The sequence below is a fragment of the Rhinoraja longicauda genome, chromosome 40, assembly GCF_053455715.1.
Source record: "Rhinoraja longicauda isolate Sanriku21f chromosome 40, sRhiLon1.1, whole genome shotgun sequence".
Classification (NCBI taxonomy): Eukaryota; Metazoa; Chordata; class Chondrichthyes; order Rajiformes; family Arhynchobatidae; genus Rhinoraja; species Rhinoraja longicauda.
The window spans coordinates 2,276,827-2,290,887 of NC_135992.1; the positions used below are offsets into that span (position 1 = coordinate 2,276,827).

The following is a 14,061-nucleotide window of genomic DNA, read 5'->3' on the forward strand; positions in this document are numbered from 1 at the left end:
CACAGACGGCTGTGGAGGCCAAGTCAGTGGATATTTTTAAGGCAGGGACTAACAGATTCTTGATCAGTGCGGGTGTCAGGGGTTATGGGGAGAAGGCAGGAGAATGGGGTTAGGAGGGAGAGATAGATCAGCCATGATTCAATGGTGGAGTGGACTTTTAGATTTTTAGATTTAGAGATACAGCGCAGAAACAGGCCCTTCGGCCCACCGGGTCCGCACCGCCCAGCGATCCCCGCACATTAACACTATCCTACACCCACTAGGGACAATGTTTACATTTGCCCAGCCAATTAACCTACAAACCTGCACGTCTTTGGAGTGTGGGAGGAAACCGAAGATCTCGGAGAAAACCCACGCAGGTCACGGGGAGAACGTACAAACTCCGTACAGGCGGCGCCCGTAGTCAGGATCGAACCTGAGTCTCCGGCGCTGCATTCGTTGTAAGGCAGCAACTCTACCGCTGCGCCACCGTGCACTTGATGGGCCGAATGGCCAAATTCTGCTCCTATCACTTATGACCAATGACCTTCCATCCCAGAGTCCCTCATTTCCTTTTACCCCACCCCCTCAGCTGACCCCTCTCCACTACAAACCCTCACTCTAACTCTATTTTACACCTCTTCTGCTTGTCTGACACCTTTTATCTCCTTTTCCCTCTGGCCTTTGTCATTTACTCCTCCCATCTGCTGATAACACCTCCCCACTCACCTCTCTCCACCTCCCACTTGATAGCTTTTCTCCTGCCCCTACTTTTTTAGTTTAGTTTAGAGATACAGCGCGGAAACAGGCCCTTCGGCCCACCGGGTCCGCGCCGCCCAGCGATCCCCGCACACTAACACCATCCCACACACACTAGACAATTCTTTACAATTTTACCGAAGCCAATTATCCTACAAACCTGTACGTCTTTGGAGTGTGGGAGGAAACCGGAGCACCGGGAGAAACCCACGCAGGTCTCGGGGAGAACGTACAAACTCCGTACAGACAGCACCCGTAGTTGGGATGGAACCCGGGTCTCCGGCGCTGTGAGGTAGCAACTCTACCGCTGCACCACCGTGCCGTCCTAATCTCTTCCAGCTTTCCCCACCCGACTACAATGCGTCTGAAGACAGGGCCCAACTCGAAACGTCACCTATCCATGTTCTCCAGAGATGCTGCCTGACCCGCTGAGTTACTCCAACACTCTGTGAAACGTCACCTATCCATGTTCTCCAGAGATGCTGCCTGACCCGCTGAGTTACTCCAGCACTCTGTGAAACGTCACCTATCCATGTTCTCCACAGATGCTGCCTGACCCGCTGAATTACTCCAGCACTCTGTGTTCTGCACAAGCCTCTTCCCACCATGTTATTCGGTTCCGAACCGTGTTATTTAAGTTCAGCGTGGAGTCCCAGTGTGAGGAGCTTGCAGGAGCAGGCGTGGAGTTGATGGGGGTCTGGACTGGAGGGTTTAGAACTGGGCGGCACGGTGGCGCAGCGGTAGAGTTGCTGCCTTACAGCGCTTGCAGCGCCGGAGACCCGGGTTCGATCCCGACTACGGGTGCTGTCTGTACGGAGTTTGTACGTTCTCCCCGTGACCTGCGTGGGTTTTCTCCGAGATCTTCGGTTTCCTCGGTGGGAAGGGGGGAGAGGGAGGTGGGGAGATAAGGGGGGTTGGAGGGAAGGGGGTGGAGGGAGGGCGAAGGAGGGCACCATGTTATAGGAAAGATATTGTCAAGCTTGAAAGGGTTCAGAAAAGATTCATAAAGATGTTGCCAGGACTATAGTGTGTGAGCTACAGGGAGAGGTTGAGGAGGCTGGGTCTCTACTCCATGGAGCGCAGGAGGATGAGGGGTGATCTTATAGAGGTGTACAAAATCATGATAGGAATAGATCGGGTAGATGCACAGAGTCTCTTGCCCAGAGTAGGGGAATCAAGGACCAGAGGACACAGGTTCAAGGTGAAGGGGAAAAGATTTAATAGGAATCTGAGGGATAACGTTTTCACACAGAGGGTGGTGGGTGTATGAAACAAGCTGCCAGAGGAGGTAGTTGAGGCTGGGACTATCCCATCTTTTAAGAAACAGTTAGACAGGTACATGGATAGGACAGGTTTGGAGGGATATGGACCAAGCGCAGGCAGGTGGGACTAGTGTAGCTGGGACATTGTTGGCCGGTGTGGGCGAGTTGGGCTGAAGGGCCTGTTTCCACACTGTATCACTCTAAGATTCTAAGACTCCATGACACATCTGATTTCACCTTCTCATTAGACAATAGGTGCAAGAGGAGGCCATTCGGCCCTTCGAGCCAGCACCGCCATTCAATGTGATTATGGCTGATCATTCTCAATCAGTACCCCGTTCCTGCCTTCTCCCCATACCCCCTGACTCCGCTATCCTTAAGAGCTCTATCTAGCTCTCTCTTGAATGCATTCGGAGAATTGGCCTCCACTGCCTTCTCCCTTTCAAATTGTTGGTCGGTGGGCCGAAGGGCCTGTTTCTAAGCTGTATCTCTAAACTAAACTATGAAGAAGACACCCAGCTGCCTTTCAAAGACCACCTTGTCCCTCTGGCTGGTGTTGGTATATCAGTCTAACACCCCAGCCAATCCCCTCACCCTGCTCTGCTCCCAATCCCTGGCTCAATCGCATCAACGGCCTAACATCATGGAGCTGGCGGCGGCCTTGCTCGAGACTAACTCACTGCCATGGACCTATCATCAGAGCCTGCGTTCCCTTGCCTGGGATCAACGCTCCAACTGCGGCCTGCGGACTTCAACATCGAGGGGCTCGCAGTCTCGGGTAGAGGCCGATGTCGGTAAGCTCCAAAGCCGCAGGAGGTTCGACCTGCCCCGACCCGGGGTCCGATCACCCGGCGTGGGGAGCCGAGATTCCCCCCGATGCAGGAGCCAAGATCGTCCCGTCAACGGAAGGTTCGAGTCCCCCGACCGCAGGTGAACAAAGAAGGGAAGAGATTGAACGTTGTTTGCCTTCCATCACAGTGAGGAATGTGGGGGAGTCGCTGTGGTGGATGTTCATGTTAAAATGTATTTTGTGTGTCTTGTTGCTTTTTATTGGTATGACTGTACGGCAAATGAAATTCCTCGTATGTTGCAAAACAAACTTGGCTAATAAAGTATGATTATGATAATGACATGGTCAGAGACAGCCCACAAACCAGGGCGTAGGCCCAATCCTTCATTCAATAGCTATTTGCTATAGATTTTTAGAGATACAGCGCGGAAACAGGCCCTTCGGCCCACCAGGTCCGTGCCGCCCAGCGATCCCCGCACATTAACACTATCCTACACCCACTAGGGACAATTTTTACATTTGCCGAGCCAATTAACCTACAAACCTGTATGTCTTTGGAGTGTGGGAGGAAACCGAAGATCTCGGAGAAAACCCACGCAGGTCACGGGGAGAACGTACAAACTCCGTACAGACGGCGCCCGTAGTCAGGATCGAACCTGAGTCTCCGGCGCTGCATTCGCTGTAAGTCAGCAACTCTACCGCTGCGCCACCGTATATATATTAACGATTTAGATGAGGGAATTAAATGTAACATCTCCAAGTTTGTGTGGATGACACAAAGCTGGGTGGTAGTGTGAACTGTGAGGAGGATGCTATGAGGTTGCAGGGTGACTTGGACAGGTTGTGTGAGTGGGCGGATGCATGGCAGATGCAGTTTAATGTGGATAAGTGTGAGGTTATCCACTTTGGTGGTAAGAACAGGAAGGCAGATTATTATCTCAATGTTGTCAGCGAGCTCAGAAATGGAAAGGACTGGAATGCAGGCTCACCGAGAAGTCCTGAAACCAACATCCAAACGGGAATGGAACTGAAAGATATAGACCTGGAACGGACAGAACTCAGAACGGCTATCGAACCGACACAACACAGAACTGATCAGCCAGCCGCCAACTGGTGATGGTCGTGGGTATTTATACCAAGTGATAGATTAGGGGGGCAGATTAAATGGAGGCGTAACTTCTAACAGCACAGGGGACGAGTGTGGAAACAGTCTCAAGTGTCTGGATGCATGGCAAGTTTGACAGACTTAGGAAAAAGGGAGGTGCAGCGAGACCTGGGTGTCCTTGTACACCAGTCACTGAAAGTAAACATGCAGGTGCAGCAGGCAGTGAAGAAAGCTAATGGCATGTTGGCCTTCATTGCGAGAGGATTTGAGTAGAGGAGCAAGGAGGTCCTACTGCAGTTGTACAGGGCCCTGGTGAGACCGCACCTGGAGTATTGTGTGCAGTTTTGGTCTCCTAATTTGAGGAAGAATATTCTTGCTATTGAGGGAGTGCAGCGTAGGTTCACCAGGTTAATTCCCGGGATGGCAGGACTGACATATGATGAAAGAATGGGTCGACTGGGCTTGTATTCACTGGAATTTAGATGGATGAGAGGGGATCTTATAGAAACATATAAAATTCTTAAGGGATTGGACAGGCCAGATGCAGGAAAAATGTTCCTGATGTTGGGGGAGTCCAGAACCAGGGGCGAAAGTTTAAGAAAAAGGGGGAGGCCATTTAGGACTGAGATGAGGATAAACGTTTTCACCCAGAGAGTTGTGAATCTGTGGAATTCTCTGCCACAGAAGGCAGTGGAAGCCAATTCACTGGATGTTTTCAAGAGAGAGTTGGATAGAGCTCTTAGGGCTGAGGGAATCAGGGGGTTGGGGAGCAATCAGGAACAGGGTACTGATTCTGGATGATCAGCCATGATCACATTGAATGGCGGTGCTGGCACAAAGGGGTGAATGGCCTCCTCCTGCACCTATTTTCTATGTTTTTTAATCCACCAACCTACCTTATTGCCGACACTGGACCTTTTCTCTGGAGCTGCGATGTTACGTGGCTGAGAAACTGTATTTGACCCTGGTATTTGTGTATTTGTTGTGCTTGCTCATTGTGTTTATGTAGAGCATTATCTGATTTATTGCATATCACGCAAACTGAAGCTTTTCTCCGTGTCTTGGAGCACCTAACAATACTGAATCAATACCCATACAGTAGCCAGCCCTGCCAAGGCAATGAGGAAAGATAACCAGGAGGAGTGCCAACTATCTCACTCCCAAATAAGGGACAGAAGGTGACGTCACCGCCCCGCGCCCCACGTGACCCCACCCAGCCAGCGGCCACGCTCCACCAATGGCGGCTGCCCGACCCGGGAGACGGGTTGCTACGCAACCTCCATTAGGCGGCGCCCGGGCCTCCGGGTCTACACTTTCCGGGCCTACAGTGTCCGGGCCTACAGCGGCCCCCGGGCCTACAGTGTCCGGGCCTACAGTGTCCGGGCCTACAGTGTCCGGGCCTACAGTGTCTGGACCTACAGCGCCCCCCGGGCCTACAATGTCCGGGCCTACAATGTCCAGGCCTACAGTGTCCGGGTCTACAGTGTCCGGGCCTACAGTGTCCAGGCCTACAGTGGACCCCGGGTCTACAGTGTCCAGGCCTACAGCGGACCCCGGGCCTACAGTGTCCGGGCCTACAGTGTCCGGGCCTACAGTGTCCAGGCCTACAGTGTCCGGGCCTACAGTGTCCGGGCCTACAGTGTCCAGGCCTACAGTGTCCGGGCCTAGTGTCCAGGCCTACAGTGTCCGGGCCTACAGTGTCCGGCCCTACAGTGTCCAGGCCTACAGTGTCCGGGCCTACAGTGTCCGGGCCTACAGTGTCCAGGCCTACAGTGTCCGGGCCTACAGTGTCCGGGCCTACAGTGTCCGGGCCTACAGTGTCCAGGCCTACAATGTCCAGGCCCGCTGGGTGGTGTTGGAGAGGGACTATGCACTGTCCACGGGCACCCTGGAGGATTTCCAGAGGGCGATGGCCCAGGCGTGAGAGCAGCCGGCCCTTGTCCCGCCCCGCTGGGTGTCGGGGGGGGGGGCTCAAATGTGTGGAGTACCTGCGGCTAAGCAAACCCCCGCTCAACCGGAAGTACTCGTCGGACCCAGGCGCCGTAATCCATCCCGGGAGCCGGTCCCACACAACATGAGCCGCATTTCCTCAACACCCTTCATCTCCCTCCGAGACGCAGGGAGGCGTGTCCTGTACGGGCTCCTCCTCCACACCCTGCACTTCCTCGCCCTGGTCCACCGTCCGTCCGGACACTAAGTGGCGGTCGGTGTTGCCTTCCGGTCGTGAGGGGGCCCCGCGGTGGGGGTCCCTCTACACAGGGATTCTGCCCCTCTCCATCGGGGACCTGGGGTGTAAGGTATCGCACCGAGGGGTCCCCTGCAACCTGTTCCTCACGCGGTTCACAGACTCGCCAGCCGCCTGCCACTTTTGCGGGTTGGAAGAGTCTGTGTACCGTGTGTACATGGAGTGTGTGAGTCTGTGTACCACGTGTACATGGAGTGTGTGAGTCTGTGTACCACGTGTACATGGAGTGTGTGAGTCTGTGTACCACGTGTACATGGAGTGTGTGAGTCTGTGTACCACGTGTACATGGAGTGTGTGAGTCTGTGTACCACGTGTACATGGAGTGTGTGAGTCTGTGTACCACGTGTACATGGAGTGTGTGAGTCTGTGTACCGTGTGTACATGGAGTGTGTGAGTCTGTGTACCACGTGTACATGGAGTGTGTGAGTCTGTGTACCGTGTGTACATGGAGTGTGTGAGTCTGTGTACCACGTGTACATGGAGTGTGTGAGGTTGCAGCCCCTGTTCCAGTATCTAAAGGGGCTGCTCCTTGCCTTCTGGCTGCACTTCACACCCACCGTCCTCATCTGTGGACCCCCCGTGCGTGGGTAGGGGAGAGGGTAGGGCCGGAGATGTCCTGGTTGGGTTGCTCCTGGGCCTGGCCAAGCTGGCCATCCGTGAGTCACGGCGCCAGGCGGAAGAGGGCTCTGCCCGAGCCGGCTGCCTGCCCCTTTTCCGGGGTTACGTCCGCCCGCGCCCGGGTGGTGTTAGAGAGGGACCGCGCGCTGCCCACGAGCACCCTGGGGGGATTCCGGGACCGCTGGGCACCGCGGGGGATGGGATGTATCCTGGATGGGTATTGTAATATAATTGTATAACAGTTCCAATTGGTATCTTTGTTTTGTATAATATTCTGGTGGCGGGTTCTGTTTTGGTTTTATTGTATTGTATATATTACTTTAATATTTGAATAAATATTTTTGACTTTAAAAAAAAAACTTTTAAAAAAAGTGTCCGGGGCTACAATGTCCGGGTTACAGTGTACGGGCCTACAGTGTCCGGGCCTACAGTGTCCGGGCCTACAGTGTCCGGGTTACAGTGTCCAGGCCTACAGTTTCCGGGCCTACAGTGTCCGGGCCTACAGTGTCCGGGCCTACAGTGTCCGGGCCTACAGTGTCCGGGCCTACAGTGTCCGGGCCTACAGTGTCCAGGCCTACAGTGTCCGGGCCTACAGTGTCCGGGCCTACAATGTCCAGGCCTACAGTGTCCGGGCCTACAATGTCCAGGCCTACAGTGTCCGGGTCTACAGTGTCCGGGCCTACAATGTCCAGGCCTACAGTGTCCGGGTCTACAGTGTCCAGGCCTACAGCGGACCCCGGGCCTACAGTGTCCGGGCCTACAGTGTCCGGGTCTACAGTGTCCGGGCCTACAGCGGCCCCCGGGCCTAATACGGGACAAGGGCTGTCCACGGGTCAAACCAATGTAGCCCAATATATGGGATGTCCCGGCTAATACGGGACAGTTGGCAACAGCGGACGTGTGGTGGAGCGACATTTTAATTGATGTTCCCCCCCCCCCCCAGTGTGCAGCAGCCAGTTCCTGTGCTCACTGTGGAGATGTGGTTTGTGTTGTATACATGCCCTCTGCTCTCACCAAGATCATAGAAACATTAGCAGACAGCCCTGTGGTCAGGATCAGACCCGCCCGCATAGGGAATCCTCCGAGATCTTCAGTTTCCTCCCACGCTCCAAAGACGTACGGTACAGGTTTGTGGGTTAACTGGCTTGAGTTTAGTTTAGTCTCGAGATACAGTGCGGTCCTTCGACCACTGACCAGCCATCTGCCTACACTAGCATGAGAGGAATAGATCGGGTAGACGCCCAGAGTAGGGGAATCGAGGACCAGAGGACATAGGTTCAAGATGAAGGGGAAAAGATTCAATAGGAATCTGAGGGGTAACTTTTTCACACAGAGGGTGGTGGGTGTATGGAACGAGCTGCCAGAGGAGGTAGTTGAGGCTGGGACTATCCCAACATTTAAGAAACAGTTAGACAGGTACATGGATAGGACAGGTTTGGAGGGATATGGACCAAGCGCAGGCAGGTGGGACTAGTATACCTGATGTGTTCCTGGTCTCTGAAGATCTGTCCTCGGCCCACAAGACAATGATGGAGTCACAAAGAAAGCCCTTCAACGTCTCAATGCCCCGTGAAGATTGAGGATATTCGGTGTGTCATTGAATACTCTCTTGAGCCTGAAGAAGGGTCTCGACCTGAAACATCACCCATTCCTTTTCTCCAGAGACGCTGCCTGACCCGCTGCGTTACTCCAGCACTTTGTGTCTATCTTCGGTGTAAACCAGCACCTGCGGTTCCTTCCTACACATTTAGTCTGCTCCATCGTGAAAACTCCTCAGCCGAGCCCTACTTCCACCAGCAGTGTGAAGAAGGGTTTTGATCTGAAACGTCACCTATTTTAGTTTAGTTTAGAGAAACAGGCCCTTCGGCCCACCGGGTCCGCGCCGACCAGCGATCCCCACACACTAACACTATCCCACAAACCCTAGGGGCAGTTTTTAAAAACCATTTATGTGAAGCCAATTAATGCTGGCTGACCCGCTGAGATACTCTACCACTTTGTGTCTATCTTCAAAACTCTTTTGAACTTCTACAGATATTTAGTTTAGTTTAGAGATACAGCGCGGAAACAGGCCCTTCGGCCCACCGGGTCCGCGCCGCCCAGCGATCCCCGCACACTAACACTATCCTACACCCACTAGGGACAATTTACCAACCCAATTAACCTACAAACCTGTACGTCTTTGGAGTGTGTGAGGAGACCGAAGATCTCGGAAAAAACCCACGCAGGTCACGGGGAGAACGTACAAACTCCGTACAGACGGCGCCCGTAGTCGGGATGGAACCCGGGTCTCTGGCGCTGCATTCGCTGTAAGGCAGCAACTCTACCGCTGCGCCACCCGGCATATTGAGTAGAGAACATATTGACCGGCTGCATCACGGCCTGGCTCGGCAACTCGAAGGCCCAAGGGATTGCAGAGAGTGGTGGACATTTCAGGTGGTCATCTCCCCCCGTCCCCACACCCCACTCAAAATGGCAGCCAGCCTCTTCAAGGACCCACACCATCCTGGCCACGCTCGCACGAGGAAGAAGGTACAGGAGCTTGAAAACCCTGGCCACCACCTCCTCAAACAGCTTCTTCCCAGCAACCATCAGGCTCTTGAACACTAACCTCGGCAACTATGAACTTCACAAATGATGGGAGCAGAATTCGGCCATTCGGCCCATCAAGTCTACTCCGCCATTCAATCATGGCCGATCTATCTCTCCCTCCTAGCGTGGCTGTGTTCTGCAGCTGCAGCTCACTGGCAGTCTCTCCGTTTTTTTTTGTGTTTTTTTGTCATTGTTGATGTTAAATGTACGTTTTGTTTTATTTTTAATTCTGTGTATGTAGGGGGGTGGTGGGGGGGTTGGGGGAAACCTTTTTTTAAATCTCCTCCTCAACGGAGATGCGACCTTTACCGTGTCGTATCTCCGTTCGCGCAACGGCCTAACATCGTGGAGTCGGCGGCCTCCAGCTGGGATCGACCTCGAAGACTCCGGTCGCAGGGCCTGGACTTACCATCTCGGAGGCTTCGGCCGTGGGCCCTGCAGACCGCAACATCGGGAGCTCGCAGGTCCCTGGCTGGCGACCGGCTTTTGGGAGCTCCAGCCGTAGCAGCTTCGACCGCCCCGAAGCACGAGGCACGATCAACCCGCTCGCAGGCCCTTCATCACCCTGCGTGGCTCGGCCGCAGCACTTTACATCGCCCGGTGGGGGCTCAGGACTTTCATCGGCCTGCTCGGCTCGACCCTGGGACTTTCCATCGCCCGGTGGGGGCTTCAAGGGGTTGGGAGCCTCAACTGCCTCGTGGCGCCACGGGAGAAGAACGAGGAGGAGATAAGACTTTGCCTTCCATCACAGTGAGGGTATGCCTAGAGCAATCACTGTGATGGCTGTTTTGTGTAAAAAATTGTATCTGTGTGTCTTGTGTTCTTTAATGTCTACTGCCGGACCCTGACGTGAGAGGACGCTGGCGTTGAGTATTCACCGCTTTTCCGTCAGGATAGTTTGTCTGTTTGTCTGTTTGTTTCTATGTTAATTGTATTTGTAAAGCGCTTTGTGCATGTGTTAAGGCGCTATATAAAATAAATATATTATTATTATTATTATTCTCCTGCCTTCTCCCCATAACCCCTGACACCCTCACTAATCAAGAATCTATCTCTCTCTGCCACTGACTTGGCCTCCACAGCCGTCTGTGGACTGTCCTGGGCTGCTCTTTAGACTTTGGTTTGTTTTGCACCAGTATCACGGTTATTAATGTGTTTTGTTGATAGTTTTATGTATCTGTGTGTATTGTGTTCAGGGGTCAGTGAACAATGGAGAGAATTAGTATGGACTGACATCTAATGGTCGGTGTGGCCAAAGAGACATAGACAATGGAAACTGGCCCTCCAGCACTCTGTCTTTTACTTTTGTTCTTCATGTTACATTTCAAACGGTGCATTTGAAAATCGCGTACTTACAAATACAATTTGTACATTGACTTGCACACACTCTAATTCACTTAGGTTCACACACACACCAACATCCCCCACCCCACACACACACACATACCAATGTACACAGACACACCAATACCCCTCCACCCCACACACACCAATGTACACACACACACCAACACCCCCCCCACACACACACACACCAACACGCACATACACACACACATCAACGCACACACACACACACACCAACGCACGCACACACACACACACACACACACCAACACCCCCCCACCCCACACACACACACCAACGCACACACACAAACGCGCGCGCACACACACACCAACACACAGTACAGAGGTTGTGAGATCATGTTGCAGTTACTTAAGACGTTGGTGAGGCCGCATTTAGAATATTGTGCTCAGTTTAGTTTCAAGATACAGCGCGGAAACAGGCCCTTTCGGCCCACCGTGTCCGCGCCGACCAGCGATCCCCGCACATTAACACTATCCTACACACACTAGGGACAATTTTTACATTTACCAAGCCAATTAACCTACAAACCTGTACGTCTTTGGAGTGTGGGAGGAAACCGAAGATCTCGGAGAAAACCCACGCAGGTCACGGGGAGAACGTACAAACTCCGTACAGACGGCGCCCGTAGTCAGGATCGAACTTGAGTCTCCGGCGCTGCATTCGCTGTAAGGCGGCAACTCTACCGCTGCGCCACCGTGACAACCTGGGCACCATGTTATAGTAAAAGATGTTGACAAGTTGGAAGGTAAACACAAAATGCTGGAGTAACTCAGCGGGTCAGGCAGCATCTCTGGGGAAAAGGAATGGGTGATGTTTCAGGTCGAGAGATGCTGTCTGTCCCACTGAGTAAGTCCAGCATTTTATATTTTGTGCCTATCTTAAGGGTACAGAGAAGATTTACGAGGATGTTGCCAGGACTCGAGGGCCTGAGCTGTAGACGGTGGGGGGAGGGGGGGCTTGAGCAGGCTGGGTCTCTATTCCCTGGAGTGCTGGAGGATGAGGGGTGATCTTACAGAGGTGTACAAAATTATCACAGGAGTAGATCGGATTCATGCACAGATCCACACATTGACCCACAATCAAGTACAGAAGTTGGAAGATGGGTCTCTGTGGAATTCTCTGCCACAGAAGGTAGTTGAGGCCAGTTCATTGGCTATATTTAAGAGGGAGTTAGATGTGGCCCTTGTGGCTAAAGGGATCAGGGGGTACGGAGAGAAGGCAGGTACGGTATACTGAGTTGGATGATCAGCCATGATCATATTGAATGGCGGTGCAGGCTCCAAGGGCCGAATGGCCTACTCCTGCACCTAGTTTCTATGTTTCTATGTTTCTATGTTTCTATGACCCGAAACGTCATCCATTCCTTCTCTCCAGAGATGCTGCCTGACCCGCTGAGTTACTCCAGCATGTTGTGTCTTTCTTCGGTTTAAACCAGCATCTGCAGTTCCTTTGAACACATAGACGTTGGGAGGGGTAGGAAGGAACTGCAGGTGCTGGTTAACACCGAAGACAGACACCAGACGCTGGAGCGGTTGGGAGATCATGCTCCAGGTAAGACCATCTGCTGCAGGTAAGACCGTCATGACCCTCTGGCCTCACGTGGCAGAGCCAGTGGTGAGGAGGCTTGGCCTTGTGAGAGGCAGCGTGTGGAGAGGGTGATGCAGGGTGTGTGGGGGTTCAGTCCGCCAGCAGGTGGGTGCTGCCGAGGTGGGCCAGCAGTGCAGCCAGGAGGCAGAGTGCCGCAGGCCGCAAGGCCCGGCCCGTGCTGCGGCCCTTTATGCAGCTGCAGCCCTTGGGGTCGGGGTCCGGGCTCTGTGGGGGCTCGGGCGGCACGTCGCAGTGCATCCAGTCCCGCGCGGTGGAAGCCCGCGACGCCACCTCGATCTCACCGCCTCTCATCATCCAGTAGGCCCCGCCCTTGAAGAAATACGTGTTACCTGGGTGGGGAAAACAACGAGGTTTAGTTCACAGATACAGCGCAGAAACAGGCCCCTCGGCCTACCGACCAGCCATCGCCCCTTCACATACTAGTGTAGTTTAGAGATACAGTGCGGAAACAGGCCCTTCGGCCCACCGAGTCCTACTGACCAACCATCGCCCCTTCACATACTAGTGTAGTTTAGAGATACAGTGCGGAAACAGGCCCTTCGGCCCACCGAGTCCTACCGACCAACCATCGCCCCTTCACGCACTAGTGTAGTTTAGAGATACAGTGCGGAAACAGGCCCCTCGGCCCACCGAGTCCGCACCGACCAACCATCGCCCCTTCACATACTAGTGGAGTTTAGAGATACAGTGCGGAAACAGGCCCTTCGGCCCACCGAGTCCTACTGACCAACCATCGCCCCTTCACATACTAGTGTAGTTTAGAGATACAGTGCGGAAACAGGCCCTTCGGCCCACCGAGTCCGCACCGACAAGCGATCCCCGCACACTAACACTATCCTACACACGCTAAAGACAAATTTACATTTATACCAAGCCAATTAACCTACAAACCTGTACGTCTTTGGAGTGTGGGAGGAAACCGAAGATCTCGGAGAAAACCCACGCAGGTCACGGGGAGAATGTACAAACTCCGTTCTCTCTCTGTCCCTCCCCCATACTAGTCGTTGTACTAGTTTCACTGTCGTCCTGGTGAGTTTCATTGTCTGCATAACTCGATAACACCGAGCCCGCGTTACTCTTTTGCATAACTTTCATTCATTTGTCCCACATCTCTCTCTATCACCGTCTATACCTCTCGTTTCCCTCTCCCCTGACTCTCAGTCTGAAGGAAGGGTCTCGACCCGAAACGGCACCCATTCCTTCACCCCAGAGATGCTGCCTGTCCCGCTGAGTTACTCCAGCATTTTGTGTCTATTTACTTTTGCGTTTTTTAGAGTCGCTGCCTCACAGCGCCAGAGACTCAGGTTCGCTGTCTGTAAGGAGTTTGTACGTTCTCCCTGTAATCAGCGCAGGAACAGGTGCTTCGCTGTTAGTAAACTGGAAGTCAATCCAGTTTATGCCTTGTTACCGTGAAGCTTGGTTTTCAAGTAACCCGGGCAAGGTGTTATATTTCAAAACTCTCCAGTAATTACTGACTTGTCAATGATTTCAGCGAAAATTAGGACGCCGGAGAAGCATTGATAAGGGTGGGAATTTTGTGATGTTTCGGAAGACGCTGTAATCTCGACCTTACTCGGCATTGTCGTGGTCATTGTCGTGGTCATTGTCGTGGTCATTGTCGTGGTCATTGTCGTGGTCATTGTCGTGGTCATTGTCGTGGTCATTGTCATGGTCGTTGTCGTGATCATTGTCGTGGTCATTGTCGTGGTCATTGTCGTGGTCATTGTCGTGG

At 53.2% G+C, this 14,061-nt stretch overlaps 1 protein-coding gene across 1 annotated transcript in view; it reads right to left on the minus strand.

Moving 5' to 3' along the window:
- The window catches only part of LOC144611370 (matrix metalloproteinase-25-like), a 53,712-nt gene that overhangs the window by 5,754 nt on the left and 33,897 nt on the right, over positions 1 to 14,061 (minus strand). The window contains exons 10-11 of the mRNA XM_078430442.1: positions 12,408 to 12,658; positions 2,359 to 2,417 (exon numbers count right to left, since the gene is read on the minus strand). Of these exons, the coding sequence (XP_078286568.1) occupies positions 2,359 to 2,417; positions 12,408 to 12,658 (310 nt within the window). The remainder of the gene's footprint in view (positions 1 to 2,358; positions 2,418 to 12,407; positions 12,659 to 14,061) is intronic.